Source organism: Ornithorhynchus anatinus, chromosome 12 (assembly GCF_004115215.2).
Source record: "Ornithorhynchus anatinus isolate Pmale09 chromosome 12, mOrnAna1.pri.v4, whole genome shotgun sequence".
Taxonomy (NCBI): domain Eukaryota; kingdom Metazoa; phylum Chordata; class Mammalia; order Monotremata; family Ornithorhynchidae; genus Ornithorhynchus; species Ornithorhynchus anatinus.
The window spans coordinates 51,248,015-51,265,498 of NC_041739.1; the positions used below are offsets into that span (position 1 = coordinate 51,248,015).

General features: G+C 49.4%; 1 protein-coding gene across 2 annotated transcripts in view; it reads left to right on the forward strand.

Moving 5' to 3' along the window:
• Window positions 1-14,509, forward strand: part of UNC5C (unc-5 netrin receptor C) — a 245,796-nt gene extending 231,287 nt beyond the window's left edge. For both annotated transcript variants that reach the window (XM_029076389.2, XM_029076390.2), the window contains 4 exons: window positions 3,626-3,775; window positions 4,261-4,425; window positions 8,165-8,343; window positions 10,773-14,509. In XM_029076389.2, the coding sequence (XP_028932222.1) occupies window positions 3,626-3,775; window positions 4,261-4,425; window positions 8,165-8,343; window positions 10,773-10,938 (660 nt within the window). In that variant the 3' untranslated portion in view covers window positions 10,939-14,509. The remainder of the gene's footprint in view (window positions 1-3,625; window positions 3,776-4,260; window positions 4,426-8,164; window positions 8,344-10,772) is intronic.
• Window positions 14,510-17,484: the final 2,975 nt, after the last annotated feature.

Here is a 17,484-nt window from a genome sequence, read left to right on the forward strand (position 1 = left end):
GTTGGAGGAGGAGGAGGTAGGGGCATCATCAGCCACCAGTGAGCACTCGATTCCAGTCCCACCTCATTGGGCTGGTCTCAGACCACAGAACAATCCATCCATCCCATTTCTCCCAGCTCCCATCCAGGAAGCTGCTAATTCATTCAATTATACTTTCATTCAGTAGTATTTACTGAGCCCCTCTTGTTTACAGAACAACTTACTGAGCACTTGGAAGCATTCTGTCATTTAATAATAATAGTAGTTAAATGCTTACTATGTGCCGAACACTGGGCTAAACACTGGACGAGATACAAATTGATCAAATTGGACACAGTCTTTTCAGCTGTAACCTGTAATTGTGTTCTTAAAGTTATTGTGTTCTGTAAATTCTTTGAGGACGGAGATGTGGCCTTCTAACTCCTTTGTGCTCTCCCAAGTGTTCAGAACAGTGCTTTGCACATAAAAGGGAAGTTGGTTGGTTGATTCGAAGGCACCACCATGACTGGTATTAGAGAAGCAGCGTGGCTCAGTGGAAAGAGCACGGGCTTTGGAGTCAGGGCTCCTGAGTTCAAATCCCAGCTCTGCCACTTGTCAGCTGTGTGACTGTGGGCAAGTCACTTAACTTCTCTGTGCCTCAGTTCCCTCATCTGTAAAATGGGGATTAAGACTGTGAGCCCCATGTGGGACAACCTGATTCCCCTGGGCCTACCCCAGCACTTAGAACAGTGCTCTGCACATAGTAAGTGCTTAACAAAATACCGACATTATCATTATTATTTTTCTGTCTAAATTCCTAGTATTACTCTATCTACCACTAGAATACTGTGTTCTTTTGCCACTCACTTTCACTGTATTTTCTTGAGGACTGAAAAGTGGGTGTTAAAGTGAGACAGGCATTATGCCATGCTGATGTAATGTGATGAATAAGGTATTTAAGGGCTAACTAGGTGACAAGCCATATTTTAAGCACTGGGGTAAATAGTCATTTTGGACACAATATCTGTCCCACATTGGACCCCAATCTAAGTAGAAGGGAGAACAGGTATTGAATTCACACTTTATAGATGTGAAAACTGAGGCACAGAGCAGTGAAGTGACTTGCCTAAGGTCACACAGCAGGCAAGTGGCAGAGTTGGCAATAGGACTCCTCCAACTCCCAAGGCCCATATTCTTTTCACCAGGCCACGGTGCTTCTCTTTAAAAACACAGGCACCACCATTTCTCCTTACACAGAATCTACTTGTGGCTCGCGTTCTAACCAGGACAGGCTCATTTTGTGGGAAGAATGTTCCTAATTCTTCCACTGTGTTCTATTCAAATCGTGTCAGAAACCCATGTTACAGGGGACGTGGCTATAATTGCCTCTGCGTGCCGAGCTGCCTCCAAACCACCTTGGGCAAGTCATTTAACTTCTCTTTGCCTCAGTTTTCTCATCTGTAAAAGGGGGATTAAATACATGTTCTCTCTCTCTCGCTCACTCTTGACTGTGAGGCCCATGGGAGACAAGGACCTGATTATCTTGTATCTACACCAGCACTTAGTGTTTGGCACATAGTAAACCTGGAAAAGATACCACAGTGAAGTGAAATAAGTGGTCGTCTGAGCCCAGCACTGGGCCTCAGAGGGTCTTGGACATCCACCTCTCCCGCCATGTGTTCTGTCGGCCCTTGGAGGTGGATTGAGTACATTGCCGGGTACAATTACCTCATGGAATAAAATGAATCTTCTTTTAGACATCCCAGGGAGATAATTTGGACATAATGAAGATCCATAGTAATCAGATAATTACAATCGATTGCTCTTTAGACATCTTGATGAGGTAATTAGGGTGAACTGGAAAAAAAGGCTGGAACTGATTGATTGGCACAACCCTAATCTAAAAGATTCCTAATTATGTTTTTTTTTCTTCTAATGGCTCATAAACAAACATCATTTCGGTGGTAGAATTTGTCAGGTGCCAGGTTTGCTGGGAACTGTAGCCTTGTGTACTGCGCTGGCTTAGATGCTGAACACAAGCTCATCCTTCTTCACTCCTGAAGCAGAAACAGGTTGGAAAGTAGCAGGGCCAAGCGGAAAGAAGAAGGGCCTGGGAGTCACAGAAGCTGGGTTCTAATCCAGAGAAGCAGCATGGCAGAGTGGATAGAGCACAGACCTGGGAGTTAGAAGGGCATGGGTTCCAATCCCAGCTCTGCCACTTGTCTGCTGTATGACCTTGGGCAAGTCACTTCACTTCTCAGGGCCTCAGCTGCCTCATTTGGAAATGGGGATTGAGACTGAGACTCAAGTGGGACAGAGACTGTGTCCAACCCGATTTGCTTGTATCCACCCCAGGGTTTACTACAGTAAGTAAGCACTTAACAAATGTCATTATTATTATCATTATTAATCCTGGCTCCCCTCTTGCCTGCTTTGTGACCTTGGGAAAGCCACCTAACTTCTCTTTGCCTCAGTCTCCTCATCTGTATGTGCCTAAGAGGGATGGAGATTTTGTCTGATCCGATGATCTTGTACATATCCCAATGTTCAGGACAGTGCTCAGCACAAAATAAGTGTTTAAAAATATCATTACTATCATTACCATTATTATTATTAGAAGACCCTTCAGTCCCTTTCACTTCTTTTGGCGTGGGGGTGGGAGTCGAGGGGGGGGGGGGAGTCCTGGTTTCCAAACTTCCTGCTGTCTGGCTGGTGGAGAACAGGGGTGGCAGGAGGTGAGGGGTGGATTGGCAAGGGCAGAGAGTGCACGCATCTACAAGGCTGGGTACGCCCTTTGACTGTATTCATCTCTACCCCAGAATATCACACCTATTTGTTATTAGAAGCAGTGTGGCCTATTAGGAAAGACCGAGGATTAGAACTCAGGAGACCTGGGTTCTTCTGATCCCGACTCCGCCACTTGGCTGCTGTGTGACCTTGGGCAAATCACTTAACTTCTCTGGGCCACAGTTTCCTCTGTAAAATGGGAATAATAATGATAATTGTGTTTTTGTTAAGCGCACACTATGTGCCGGGCACTTTCCTAAGCACTGAGGTAGATATGAGCAAATCAGGTGGGACACAGTCCCCGTCCCGCATGCAGCTCACAGTCTTAATCACCGTTTACAGATGAGGTAACTGAGGCACAAAGAAATGAAGTGACTTGCCCAAAGTCACACAGCAGACAAGTGGTGGATAAGCAATTAGAACATACGTCCTTCTGACTCCCAGACCCATGCTCTATCCACTAGACCACACTGCTTTGGAAATGAAAGATCTGTTCTCTCTCCCCTTGACACTGTGCATGGGACAGGGACTGTGGTCTTGTCTTATCTGAGTGTTTTAGAAGAGTGTATTAGTACATTTGTTATGCCATCTCTTACCACATAGTAAACACTTAAAAAAATACCACTCTTATCATCCCATTTAAGAGTTGAAGAAACAGACGTATAGAGAGGCTAGGTATTGCTCGCAGTCACGGGGCGGGCCAGTGGCGGAGCTGGGAATAGGAGCTAAGGGTCCTGCCTGTGAGACCAGGGCATGTGATGCCCTCCGGACCCTTCCTCCCTCCCCACTGTCCCCCCAGGCACCATCACGTAGCAGAGCAGCCCCTCTCCCGGGGTTGTGCCGTGCTGATCGCCCTTGGCCTGTGTCGCTTTCCCCGCAGGAGGTTCTGCAGCTGGAGAGACAGACGGGGGGCCAACTGCTGGAAGACCCCAAGACCCTTCACTTCAAAGGCAGCCCCCACAACCTGCGCCTGTCTGTGCATGACATCACTCACTCCTTATGGAAGAGCAAACTGCTGGCCAAATTCCAGGTGAGACCCCTCACCGGTGGGAGGGTGGCCATGGAAGGAAAGCCCAAAGGCCAGTGGGGGCAAGCGGCCCACACAAGGGGCTCAGATCGGGTGTGAGCTGCCCAGAAATCCAAAAATCAATCGGTGGCATTTATTAAGTGCTGTGTGCAGAGCCCTGTACTAAGCACTTGGGTGAGGACAATACAACAGAGCTGGTCGAAATGTTCCCTGCCCACAAGGAGCTTACAGTCTCAAGGGAACCACTTGCCCTCCCTGCTCATCTTCTCTCTCCAAAGACTGCACCCTTCAAGTCTTTTCTTTGGGTCATCAGAGGACCGGGATGTTCAGGGGTTGTGGGAGGTGGAGAGATCGCTAGACCCTCCCTCACTGGTCCGGTCTGCGGTTTCTTGGCCAGAGAGATCCCCTACCTTGGCCATCTGGGGAGGTTTCTGGGGTCTCTGGGAGGAAAACGGCCTGTCTGAGACCTCTCTGTCCATGTCCTGCAGGAAATCCCATTTTACCACATCTGGAGCGGCTGCCAGAGGAACCTGCACTGTACCTTCACCTTGGAGCGGTTCAGCCTGAGTACGGTGGAGCTGGTGTGCAAACTGTGTGTGCGGCAGGTCGAGGGGGAAGGGCAGATCTTTCAGCTCAACTGCACCGTGTCAGAGGTACGAGACCCATAGGTGGACTGGGGCCAGGGGGAGGCTCCCCAGGAGAGTGATGGTGTTCGGTAGGCGCTTATCAAATTCTGAGCACTGGAGTTACTAGTTGCCCTTGCTGGGGCTGCTAGTTGCTGTTCATAATTGAAGAGATGAGGAGAACTGATGTAATTATGATGTTTGTTAAGAGCTTACCATGTGCCAGGCACTGTACTAAGCGCTGGGGTGGATAAAAGCAAATTGGGTCAGACACAAGTCCCTGTCCCCCAGAGGGCTTACTGTCTTAATCCCCATTTTACAGATGAGGTAACTGAGGCACAGAGGAGCAAAGTGGCTTGCCCAAGGCCACGCAGGAAACAAGGGGAGGAGCCAGGAATAGAACCCATTACTTTCTGACTCCCAGGCTCTATCCATTATGCTGTGTTGCTTCCCCAGCATGGTGTAAAATGGTGTCTTACCCCCAATTTACAGATGAAGAAACTGAGGCCCAGAGAGATTAAACAACATGTCCATGGTCACAGATTGGAAGAGTTGGGTCCAGATTTCAGGTCCCTGTCTTCCAGTCCTGTGCGTTTTCAATCAATCAATCAATCAATCGATCACAGTCTAGCATATAATATATAATTTACAAATATGTACAGAAGTTCAGTGGGACTGAGGGTGGAGTGAATACCAAGTGTCCAAATGTCACAGATCCAAGTGTTTAAGTGATGCAGAAGGGAGAGGGAACTGGGGAAAGGAGGCCTTCATTGGCCTCTGCCCATTGTAAGCCATACCTGACCTTTTCTCTTCCTGTCTTTCCTTTGCCTAGCCACGTTTCTCCTCCATCTTTTTTCTTTCTCCTTCTTTTATTTCCTGTTTGATGCACCTTCCTTACTATTGCCTGGTGTCTCTGTGTCTCTTTCTGTGTCCTCCTGTCTCTCCTATGTCTCTGTGTTTCCCAGAATCCCAAAGGATTATGAGAAACAGCCATGCTCTTGGCTTGACTCTGCCCACTAGCACTAGAATTTCAATCCCTGGCAGGGACCTGTGGAAAATGGCTCGTTAGCAGGGATGCTGATATCTGAGGAGCAGGGCTACTCCAGAAATTCACTGATTGTGGGAGCTTTCTAAAGCTCTAATCATTAGTCCAGTCAGTGGCACAGAACTGTGGCAATCCTGAGCCTTGCAGAGTGACCAGATGGGACACTTGTTCAAGCCGGGGGCGGGGAAGGGGAGGGAGGAGAGAGAAGAGGGGAGGGGAGACCTAGGCCTGAGATGGAACCAAACTTCCCACCTCCCAAGATAGGGCTCTGTCCCCCTGCCCTCTGAGGAAAGGGAATTCAGAGCCCAGCCACTCTCTTCCCAGAGTGCCTTATGCCAGGCTCTGGAGCTACAGCGTCGAGCCCTTAGCAAATAGTTATTCTTAGCACTATTATTGTTATTCTTCTTATTATTATTGTTGTTGCTACAATGAAGCTCTATAAAGTGCTTACCAAAATGCCAAGGACAGTGATAAATGCTGGGAAAAGATCCAGTTAAGGCCCACTCCCTGGCCCAGACGATCTTCCAGTCTCATGGGGAGGATCAGCCTGGAGAATAGGAAACCTCATGCAAAACAATGAACATGGATTCGAAATTCAAGACAAAAACACCAACAGCAAAACCTGGGAAAGCAGCAGGGCCTAGTGGAAAGAGCACAGACCCAGGAGGCAGAGGACCTGGGTTGTAATCCCAGCTCTGCCACTAAGCCTCCTGTGTGACTTTGGGCAAGCCACACAAATTCTGGGCCTTAGTTTCCTAATCTGTAAAATGAAGGTTCATTACCTGTTCTCCCTGGTACTTAGACTTGTAAGCCTTATGTGGGACAAGGACTATGTCTGATCTGATGATCTTAAAACTACATTAGTACTTGCCATCATAATAGGCACATAAGCAATCAATCAGTGGTATTTATTGGGAGCTTGTTGTGTGCAGAGCACTTTACGAAGCACCTCGGTGAGTGCGGTAAAATAGTTGGTAGACACGTTCCCGGCTCATAAGGAGCTTACAGTCTAGATGAGGAGCTTATCGACTAGAGGAGTGCAACAACAAACATCAGTTATTATTATCACTTTCATTATTATTGTTACAGTTAAGCTGTACTTGAAGGTGACAGGCCACAGCTCCTTACTGTCACAGGACTCCAGGCCCGCAATCCTTGGCCACAAACTTCCACAAACGTCCCTATATTCAAGGGTTCTGAGGGGGGCTTCTGCCTCTCCCCTGATCCTTCCCCATCCTGCTCTTGGAGAGAGAGGAGCTTGTCTCCTTTGGGATCTGGAGGGAGGGGGGAGGCTGCCCTGGTGACCCAGTGCCCTCCCTTCAACCCCTTCCCTGCCTCGGTCCTCGGCTTGTAGAGTTCTGGTACAAAGGGGGCCGTTTGGACCCAGGCCTGCATCATTCCAAATTCATAATCTGGGACACATTCAATCGAACAATGGTATTTATTGAGCACTTACTGTGTGCCGAGCACTGTACTAAGTGTTTGGGAGAGAAAACTCCAAGGCAGTCGACAGAAATGATTTCCTGCTCTCAAAGAACTTACAGTCTGGTGGTGGATACAGACATATTAAAAAAGCATGGAGAGTGGGGGATACAGACATTTAAAATAAAACACAGATAGGGGAAATGGTTATGGATGATATAGAGAAGAAGCGTGGCTCAGTGGAAAGAGCACGGGCTTTGGAGTCAGGGCTCATGAGTTCGAATCCCAGCTCTGCCACTTGTCGGCTGTGTGACTGTGGGCAAGTCACTTAACTTCTCTGTGCCTCAGTTCCCTCATCTGTAAAATGGGGATTAAGACTGTAAGCCCCACGTGGGACCACCTGATTCCCCTATGTCTACCCCAGCGCTTAGAACAGTGCTCGGCACATAGTAAGCGCTTAACAAATACCAACATTATCATTATTATGTATATAAGTGCTTTGAGGCTGGGGTATCAAAGTGCTTGAAGGTAGACAGCCAAATGCATAGGTGAGGAGGTGAGCAAAATGGAGGGAGAACAGAGTGGGGAGACAAGAGGTTTATCAGGGAAGGCCTCTTGGAGGAGATGTGTTTGAGTAGGAGGTGACAACAGCTGATTTGCCATCTTTCAGCAGTGGAACACTGGACTTGGCCTGAATGACTTTTTCCATTTGATTTCTACAGGGCCTTCTACAGGGGAAAGGCTTCAGGCTCCCTGGGCCCTGAGGTTCGATCCCAGTAGGGTCTTATTCCATCATGGAGACCTACCCTGGGTGGGAGGGAGCGAAGGAGGGAGGGACAGGAAATATTCCTCCAGGGAGGGTCCTTGACTGATGCGGAGTTTCCTTGGAGGTTCTGGCTTCCGGCCTTCTCCGAGGCCTTCACCGTGTTCCTCCGGAAGGGTCTCCCACGGTGAAACTGGAGGCCATCCGTCCCAGCTCCCCCCGATGCTTTGACCTTCCCCTTTCTTCCTGCTCGCACCTGGTTGAGTGCATTTGGAGGGCTGGCGATCGATCTGGGCCAGAGGACTCCAACGGGGTTAATCCTCATGGTGGGCCAATAAATCGGCCAGCAGATCGATGCTGCCCTTCCTCTCAGGCGACTTCCATCGAACGCACACGGTGCTTAGGGTGGGTGGATCGGTGCCCACTAAGGAGGCTGGCTGTGGCCCCCGCCCCTCTCCCCCTCACCAGGGAGAGTGGGTGCAGTTGTCTTGGGTTTTTTTTCCACTGACGCGGTGCCACCCCTTCTCTCTGGATCCCAGGAACCCGTGGGCATGGACTTCCCCCTTCTGGATTCGGCGAGTACCGTGACGACCATCACCGGGCCCAGCACTTTCAGCATCCCCCTGCCCATCCGGCAGAAACTGTGCAGCAGTCTGGATGCCCCCCAGACCCGAGGCCACGACTGGAGGATGCTGGCCCACAAGCTGAAACTGGATAGGTAGGTGCTACCTACCTCAGAGGGCTGCAGAGGGCTTGTCCCATGGGTGACAAACTTTTTTTTTTAAAAGACATCTGTTATGCTCTTACTCTGTGCCAGGCAGTGTACTAAAGCATTGGGTTAGAGGCAAACTAAACAGGTTGGGTACAGTCCCTGTCCCACAACCCTAATTCCCATTTTACAGATGAGGGAAAGGAGGCCCAGAGAAGTGAAGTGACTTGCCCAAGTCACACAGCAGACGACTGGTGGAGCAGAGATTAGAACCCAGGTCTTTCTGACATCCAGGCCAGTGCTCTATCCACTAAGCATACTGCCTTCTACCTTCACTGGGCAGAATAGGTGGCCGTTTTTTAAGCTCACTGTGGGTAGAGAATGTATCTGTTCTGTTTTTCTATTGTACTCTCCCAAGCGCTTAGTACAGTCCTCTGCACACAGTATGTGCTCAATAAGTATGATTGCTTGAAGGGGCAACCCTGTCCAGCTCACTCACTACTAAACACAATAATAATAATAATAATAATTCTGGCATTTGTTAAGCGCTACATGCCAGGCAAATCAGGTTGGACACAGTCCCTGTCTCACGCAGGGCTCACAGTCTCAATCCCCATTTTACAGATGAGGGAACTGAGGCCCATAGAAGTGAAGTGGCTTACCCAAGACAGGAGACAAGTGGCGGAGCTGGGATTAGAACCCATAACCTTCTGACTCCCAGGCCCGCGCTCTATCCACTACACCATGCTGCTTCTCTATGATCATTAACAAAGTTATTACCATGACTACAACTACTAAGCACTCATGTTATTACTAATAATAATCACTGAGATCTGTGGAGCATAGATCACTCCAGTAAGTGTTTGGGAGAGTACAATATGGTAGAGGTGATTGACATGACCCCTGCCCATAAGGAATTTACCATTTAGAGAGAGAGAAATAGGACTTATAACAACCACTTTTATGCCAAGCAGGGTGTTAAACAATGGGATAGGTGCAAAATAATTGTAACAGTAAAAATCCCTCTCCCGCGGGTGGCTCAGTCAAAGCAGGAAAGACTTTAACCTCATTTTATAGATGAGGAGATCGAGGCACAGAGTAGTGCAGTGATTTGCCCAAGGTCACACAGCAAACAAGGGACAGAGCTGGGATTAGAATTTAGCTCTGCTACCTCCCAGTCCCACCCTCTCTCTCCTAGCTTATGCTTTGCTGCCCAGCGATCTGAGGTAGGTCAGTTAAATGTTGATATTTGTTAAGCGCTTACTATGTGCAGAACACTGTTCTAAGCGCTGGGTTAGATACAGGGTAATCAGGTTGTCCCATGTGAGGCTCACAATCTTAATCCCCATTTTACAGATGAGGTAACTGAGGCATAGAGAAGTTAAGTGACTTGCTCACAGTCACACAGCTGACAGGTGGCCTAGCTGAGATTCGAACCCATGACCTTTGACTCCCACGCCTGGCCTCTTTCCACTGAGCCACGCTGCTTCTCAGTTATCCAGCTGGGCCAGGGAGCCATCTCCACTTGGGAGATGGTAGCTTGTCCACCCAGTATCCGGGAGAGCTTGGCCAATACACGCCTCTGGCCAAGTTTTCCTGGTCAAGTGCAGATTCCGCAGGAAGGGGTGACGCCCCACCCCTCACCCCCGACTAGTGTCATTCTTCCCAACAGAGAAGCAGCATGGCTCAGTGGAAAGAGCATAGGCTTGGGAGTCAGAGAGCCCGGGCTTGGGAGTCAGAGGTCATGGGTTCGAATCCTGACTCTGCCACTTGTCAGCTGTGTGACTGTGGGCAAGTCACTTAACTTATCTGTGCCTAAGTTCCCTCATCTGTAAAATGGGGATTAAGACTGTGAGCCTCACCTGGGACAACCTGATTTCCCTGTATCTACCCCAGAGCTTAGAACAGTGCTCTGTACATAGTAAGCGCTTAACAAATACCAACATTATTATTCTAATTCCGGCTCAGCCGCTTGTCAGCTGTGTGACTTTGGGCAAGTCACTTAACTTCTCTTTGCCTCAGTTACCTCATCTGTAAAATGGGGATTGACTGTGAGCCCCATGTGGGACAACCTGATCACCTTGAATCCACCCCGCCAGTGCTTAGAAGAGTGCTTTGCACATAGTAAGCGCTTAACAAATACCATTAGTATTATTATTAGTAGTAGTTCTGACTGGAGTTTGTAAGGCCTCCCCCCTTTGTCTGAGTCTGCCATTCAGTCTCACCAATATGGCCTTCACAAGGGTAGTTGGTTTACTACAGGCTTCTGCCAAGCTCGAAGGCTAATGGCCCTTCCTCGGGGTCCAGATGGGTTCTTACATTTCCCTGAGGTCCTGGTGCCAGTCGCCCCGCGGAGTAGAGGCTTCTGGGAAGGGTCCAGAGGGGAGAGACACCCTCTCACTTGGGCCATCCAACCCTCTCTTTTGTCCCCGATCCAGGTACCTGAATTATTTTGCGACGAAACCGAGCCCTACCGGGGTGATCCTAGATCTGTGGGAAGCACAGAACTTCCCAGACGGGAACCTGAGCACGCTGGCGGCCGTGCTGGAGGAGATGGGGCGGCCTGAGACCGTGGCGTCCTTGGCCGCGGAAGGGCAGTACTGAGGCCGCCCGGGAGGAGGGGACCCGGGGGTGTGGGAAGCGAGACCCTGCCTCCTCCCTGCCCCACCCTGTGGGAGAGAGCCAGACTACGAGCCAATCGAGGAACTTCACAGAGCGCCGTTTCGACGAGAGAGACGGTCCTCGGATCCCCGCGACCACAGGACTTCAGAGAAACCATGCGAAATTGAACCTCGAATGGAAAAATCAACCTACTTGCCTCTCAGCTGGGCTGTTCGCTGCTTGGTACAGGATTTTACAGTTTCCTAGGAAACGCTTTTTATTGCTATCCAGCTCTATGGATGAACTTTCTTAACAAACCCAGTTTTTATGAACGTTGTTTACATCGAATACTGGACGGGGGTGAGGATGCGGTCTGGGCCTCCTTCTATATTATTTTTTCAAGCAGCCCGGAACCAGCGTTTGTGGGGTGAGAGGGTGGTGGTTGGTGCTTCTATCTCCAACCCTTCTGCTGCGAATCCTGCCCGGTGAGCTGCTCGGATCGTCGACCTCCACCATTCGATGTTGGCGACCTTGGTGCGCAGGGCTGGAATGGATATGTATGGTGAGTGGAGCGGCCGAAAGCAAGCAGGAAGGCTGTCCGCCCCGCAACCCCCTCCCACCAGCTGCAGCCCATGCTGGTCTCTCCGGGGAACCATGATTCCAGGGGTGGAGGGGAGTAGTTGGTTTTCAACCAAAAGTCACTCTGTGCCCCATATATGCACACCTGAGAGGTGGAAGGGAGTTGGGAAGATATGTCCTGATTATAATTACAGTTAGTAATGATTAGAATTTGCCAGCATTTGGGTGTGTTTTAGCGAGGTCGGCCATGATGCTTGATAGTTGGGTGCTTACTGGAACCCAGCCTCACACTTCTCAGGAGGCCGAGGGAGGAGACAGATGGGCCCTTTAACAAATTTGCATTCTCTTCAGCTATTCTCCCCCACTGGGGGGGCAGGGCCTCTGTTGCCTTTCCTCACATACCCCATTCCCTGGCAATCTGGCCAAGAAAAGGCTTTTGTCTTTGAGAAGAGACCTCCAACCTCCATCTCTCTCCTGCCACGGCGAGATAGCTATTTTGAAAGCCACCAATACCAGACAAAGGTATTTATTGAGCACGCACTCTGCTCAATAAAACACTTGCGAGAGGACAGTAAAATTCCTGCTGCCAAGGGGCTTCCAGCCTAGCAGGGGTGATTGTAAAGGTTCTCCCCTTTTGGACCAGCAATTACCCGAATGTGGACCACTAACACAGACTTTGCTGCATCAACCAATAGGCTCCCGGCCCACCCATGGCAATGGTACCAGGAAGCATGGAGGGGCTGTGGGAGGATCCATCCTCTTGGCCCCCTCTCATGGATAGGGATGAACCGTCCACCCTCTCTAACTTCCCCTCTAGTCCACCCACCTCTAACCTCTTTTCCATGAATTTATCCAAATCCTCTTGAACCTTCTGCTGTTTTCAGCCTGTACATCTTTCTGGGGTGATGAGATTCTCTGTGAGTCCCATTAGCTAGGTGGAGTGTGGTGTACTTTCCTCCTTCGACTCGTGCCCCTTTGATGGTGAGGGAGTTGGTGAGCCGCCTTTCAGTGTTTGCCTGTCATGATTCCGTCCACTTCAATCACACCCCCTCTCAGCCCGTGTCATTCCAGACAGATGTCATCTAGCATCACTGCTTCATCTCTCTGACCAGTCTAGTCTCTCTTCTGTACTTTTTCCAACTCAATTATGTCTTCCCTAAGAGGTGGTGATCAGAACTCCTTTGTAGGGGTTCTAAAGAGTGACAGAATGGCTGGTCCTTTTTGTTTGTTTTCCTAGGCCCTCCCTCCTGAGAGCAGGGATTTGGTTAGCTAAGCCCAGCATCTGGCTGAGATGCAGCCCAAATCCTTCTCTGCTCCCAGTCCTATACCAGACAACGCTGTCAGCCTGGGTCCGAGACATGGTCGGTGACTGAAGGAAATGTGATGAACATGGTGAAGTTTCTCCATTCCCTTGTTCTGATATCATGCTACATGTAGAACTGAGCACCCAAATCAGCATTGTTTTTATAGTAACCTTTAACCTTGTTTTGAGGGGGACACCAGTCTTTTCAGACTGATTGTGTGCGTGTGTCTGGCAGGACAGTCTATCTTTGCTAAAGATCCCTGCGTTTGGGGCCTGAAAAAAAAATCAGCGCGAATGGCAATCTGTTCCATACTGAGTGCATGTAAAGATCGCCCTCGGCTGTGCTGATGCAGTCAGTCATCTGCCTCGTGAGCCTCCTGAATCCACGGCTCAAGCCTCCCAAGTCTTGTCTGCTGTCGCGCCATCCATCTTGTCAGCTGAGGCTATGGAGGTCTCTCTCCTTGAAACACTTTTCCTGCCCTGCATGCTTCTCTGCACCCCAAACAGTTTAGACAGTAGCGGCTCGGGTCTCTTGCTGACCTCTCTTCCTCTCCGCGTCCATCCCAGCCAAGCTTTGTTGGGATGGACATTGCCTTGATGCTGGTGAGCTGACTGCTGTTAGAGCATCTTGTTTGGTCACCAGACACTGAGTAGGGTTCCCAGGTGATTCTTGGGATACTCGGTGAAGTATCCAGATGGGGCAGGTCAGAATTCAACAGCCTCTCAGATAGGTTCTAAAATGAATGAATAACTTCATAGGCCTTTAAGTTTGGTATGATACTTCAGAACTCATTGGTGCCATTCTACTAGTTTCCCCAAGGTGATTTCTTGGTTCGGTTTCCACTTCTTTGTTTGTGCTTCAATGTATGGTGTGCTGCCTGGGAAGGAGAATTCAGATGACAAAGTTAGCTCTGTTTCGGTTACCACATAACTGTGGATCTTCTTAGCTTGTAGTCCATATAGAGCACTTTGCTAGCCCTTCAAGGTCGTCTGTCCCCTTTCACTTCCTTGTGGTATGTGCCTCCAGAACAGTCACTGGCAAAGTGATTCCTGACATTTGCATGTTATTGGCTTACAGTTCCTGAATATCCATCTCAGGGACTTTGAATGATGAACTCAGAACCTATCAAGTGGGAAGAGTTTCCAAGTGGATGGGAAATGGATTCCGACTCCAGCTTCCCCGCAGGCTCATCAAACAGGGATGGCGGATAAGAGCTTGAATGAGGCCGGCCGTACCGCACTGTCCTACTTCGATGTCGGAAAGAGGTCAGAGGCGGCATCTCCGACTGCCACTTAAAGGCTGGAGTACTTGGAGAAAGTGGCAGATTTGCTTAGCCGTTACCAGAGGCAGATCTGCTAATGCCTTGGGTGGGGGTTGGGGGGCTCTTGATGGACTTGGTAGAGTTGAATCTAGGAACTCTGTTTCGTTGTCCTCTCCCAAGTGCTTAGTACAGTGCTCTGCACATAGTGGGCACCATTGATTGCTTTGGAAAGCCAACACATGAAGAAGGGAGGTCTTTGCTATTGCACCCCTCCATTCTATTCATATCATTCATGCTCTAGAATTCACATTGTGGCCTAAATCCACGTTGTGATTCTGGGAGGGTCTACAGGGCGCAGTGCGGCCTAGTGGAAAAAGTGAGGACCTTAGTTCTAATCCCAGCCCCGCCGCTTGCAGTGTGCCCTTAGGCAAGTCACTTCATTTTCTGTACAGGGGGATTAAATTCTACTCTCTCCTACTTAGTAGACTGAGAGCCCCATGTGGAAGAACCTGGCTATATTGTATCTATCCCAGCACTTAGTATGGTACCTGGCCCAGAATAAGCATTCAGTAAATACCACAAGTGAGCTAGCTGGGTTCTAAAGTAGCCTGCCCTAAAGGAGATCAACCTAGGGGTATGTTGGCAGAGGAGCAGCCTGATTGTTTCCACAGTCGACTCTCTCCTCTTATTTCCGGAAGGCCTCTAAGAGATCCTGGGTCACGTATTTGGTGTTGAGGAGGAACAGTTTTCACAAATACCTAACCACGGTGGTCCCTTCTCAATTAGTCAATTTTCCACAGATGTGCCATGGCAATCAATTTGGCATAAGGCCTGCTTCAAACCTGACTCTTCCAGCTTTAGTCAGTCACCCCATCACTGGTGTTTGAGTGCTTATGGGTACAAGACATTGGAATAAGGGCTTGGGAGAATATCCTAGAGTTGCCAGACCGACCTTTAGAATACCTCTAGAGTTGCGGTCTAGTAGGAGAAAGAGACCTTAAAATAAATTACAGATCTCATTCCCAGTGATCCTAGTCATATCTCCAAGGCTCTCTCCCTGGTTTTGGTTTCTGTTACTCTGAAGGACTGAGGTGAATCTTGGACATCACCGTGGCCCAGGGGAGAAAGAACTCCGGTGGAGAAGACAAAATGGTAGTTAATCCATCACGGTGTATCAATCAATGCTATTTACTGAGCACCTATTTGACTAAATGCAGGGGTGTACAATGGAATCAGTAGATATACCCCTGCCCTCAAGGGGCTGGCAATCAAAAAGATACCATGTTGTTGTCATTGATGAGGGACAATTGGAACTGTAAATCTTTCCTCGTGTCCATCTCCAAGGGACAAAGATGGACTGACTTGGATTCACATGAGATCAGGTGTTCTCCTGCAGCCCAGCACTCCTCGCCCTAATTCCCCATCCTTTTTACAGCCAGTGCCAGTTGGGTGAGTTGGGCTCCTCCTTGGCATCCTTCTCTGGACTCAAGGTCAGTATCCCTCGGCGGGCAGAGATTAGAGGAGATGAGGGAGAGGTCCCCCGAGGGTGGAGGGCAAAATACTAAACCACTTAACTGGGCCCTCACATTAAAGATGATGGAAATGGGAGATCTGTGCTCCCCCTGCCTTGTTTTTTAATGATATTAGTTAAATATGCACTGTACTAAGCACTGGGGTAGATACACACCCATCAAGTTGGACACTGTTTATGTCCCAAATGGGGCTCACAGTCTTAATCCCCATTTTACAGATGTGAGGCACAAAGAAATTAAGTGACTTGCCCGAGGACACACAGCAGACATGTGGTGGAGCTGAGATCAGAACTCTGGTCCTCCGACTCCCAGGCCCGGGATCTTTCTAATAGGCCACACTGCTTCCCTTCTGCCTCCCTCCTCTTCTTTCCCCTTTGCCCCCTTCCTTAAATCTGTGCAGAGCGATGGGGTAGAGACAAGCCAATCAGTATGGGCACAGTCCATGTCCCACAGAGGGCTCACAGTCTTAAAACCCATTTTACAGTTGAGGAAATTGAGGCACAGAGAAGTAAAGTGACTTGCCCAAGTCACGCAGCAGACACGTGGTGTAGCCGAGAATGGAACCCAGGTACTTCTGACTTCCAAGCCCGTGCTCTTATCCACTAGGCCACACTACTTCTTGTCTTAGGCGAAAGGGCCCTCCAAGTTTGTCAGCCTCTCTTCCCCACCACCCCTTCCTGCCTCTCCCTCACCTCCAAGGAAGGAGAAGCTTAGGAAGCTGGCAGATGCCAGCATCCAAGGGGTGTTTAAAAAGTACTACGGCTCTCTGATGCCCTTTGCCTGCTGTGGAGCTCTGGGCAAGTCAATTAACCTCTCTGGGCTTAGTTTTCCACTAGGAAAAAGGAACACCATGCCGTTAGAAGTGCTGGGTTGTATTTTGGTGTGTTGGCCCTGGCTAGATTAAGTGGAATGAGGAAGGGGCAACGTTGGACTCTAAGGTGGGTACAGGCTGCCCTCTCGTGGTGCACAGTGAAACCTCCCGCAGTCTGCAAAACTCTCAGCTCCTCCAGGGCCTGAATCACCACCTCTGAGCCAGATAAAGGAGAGCCAGGGATTAGCCTGCCTAACTCTTAAAACTCAAGGTCCGGGACTCTAGATTATGCTCTAATTAACCAACTCGGAATTTGGGGAGCATACATTTCCCCCACACACACTTTCAATCCTATTGACTGAGCGCCCACTATATGCAAAGCACTGTCCAAAGAGCTTGGGAGAGTATAATAATAATGATGGCATTTGTTAAGCGCTTACTATGGGCTGAGCACTGTTCTAAGCGCTGGGGACCTGATACAAGATAATCAGGTTGCCCCACTTGGGGCTCACAGTCTTAATCCCCATTTTACAGAAACAGCAGACAGATGCATTCCTGTCCCAACGAGCTCACATCACTGGGTAGACATCTCTAGGGTCAGGCAGGGCACCAGGAATATGAAGAGAGAGAGAAATATATAAAACTGTAATTAGGTAACCGCGATCATGGATGGGGCTCTTTAGATCCCCATTATTTAAAACCAGCGTTCAAACATGTTAAAGCATTCTGATGTTCGTTTAATTACCTTACATTTTCCTCTGGCTAATGCAGGGGCCCATCCACTCACTGACGGAGTCCCCAGTACCCACTATGGTGGTTTGCTGAGGTAAGGGGCTTCTTCATGGAGACTGAGCGGGTTGGAACGTGTCACGATAGGCTCTGGACGGTGAGTTGGAGAGGAGAGAGAGGAGAGTTGTCAGTCACCCACCCCTTCCTGCCTCTCCCTCACCTCCACAGGAAGGAGAGGCCGAGGAAGCTGACAGATGCCAACATCCACCCGATGTTTAAAATGTTCTATGGCTCTTTGATGCCCTTTGCCTGCTGTGGGACTTCAGGCAAGTC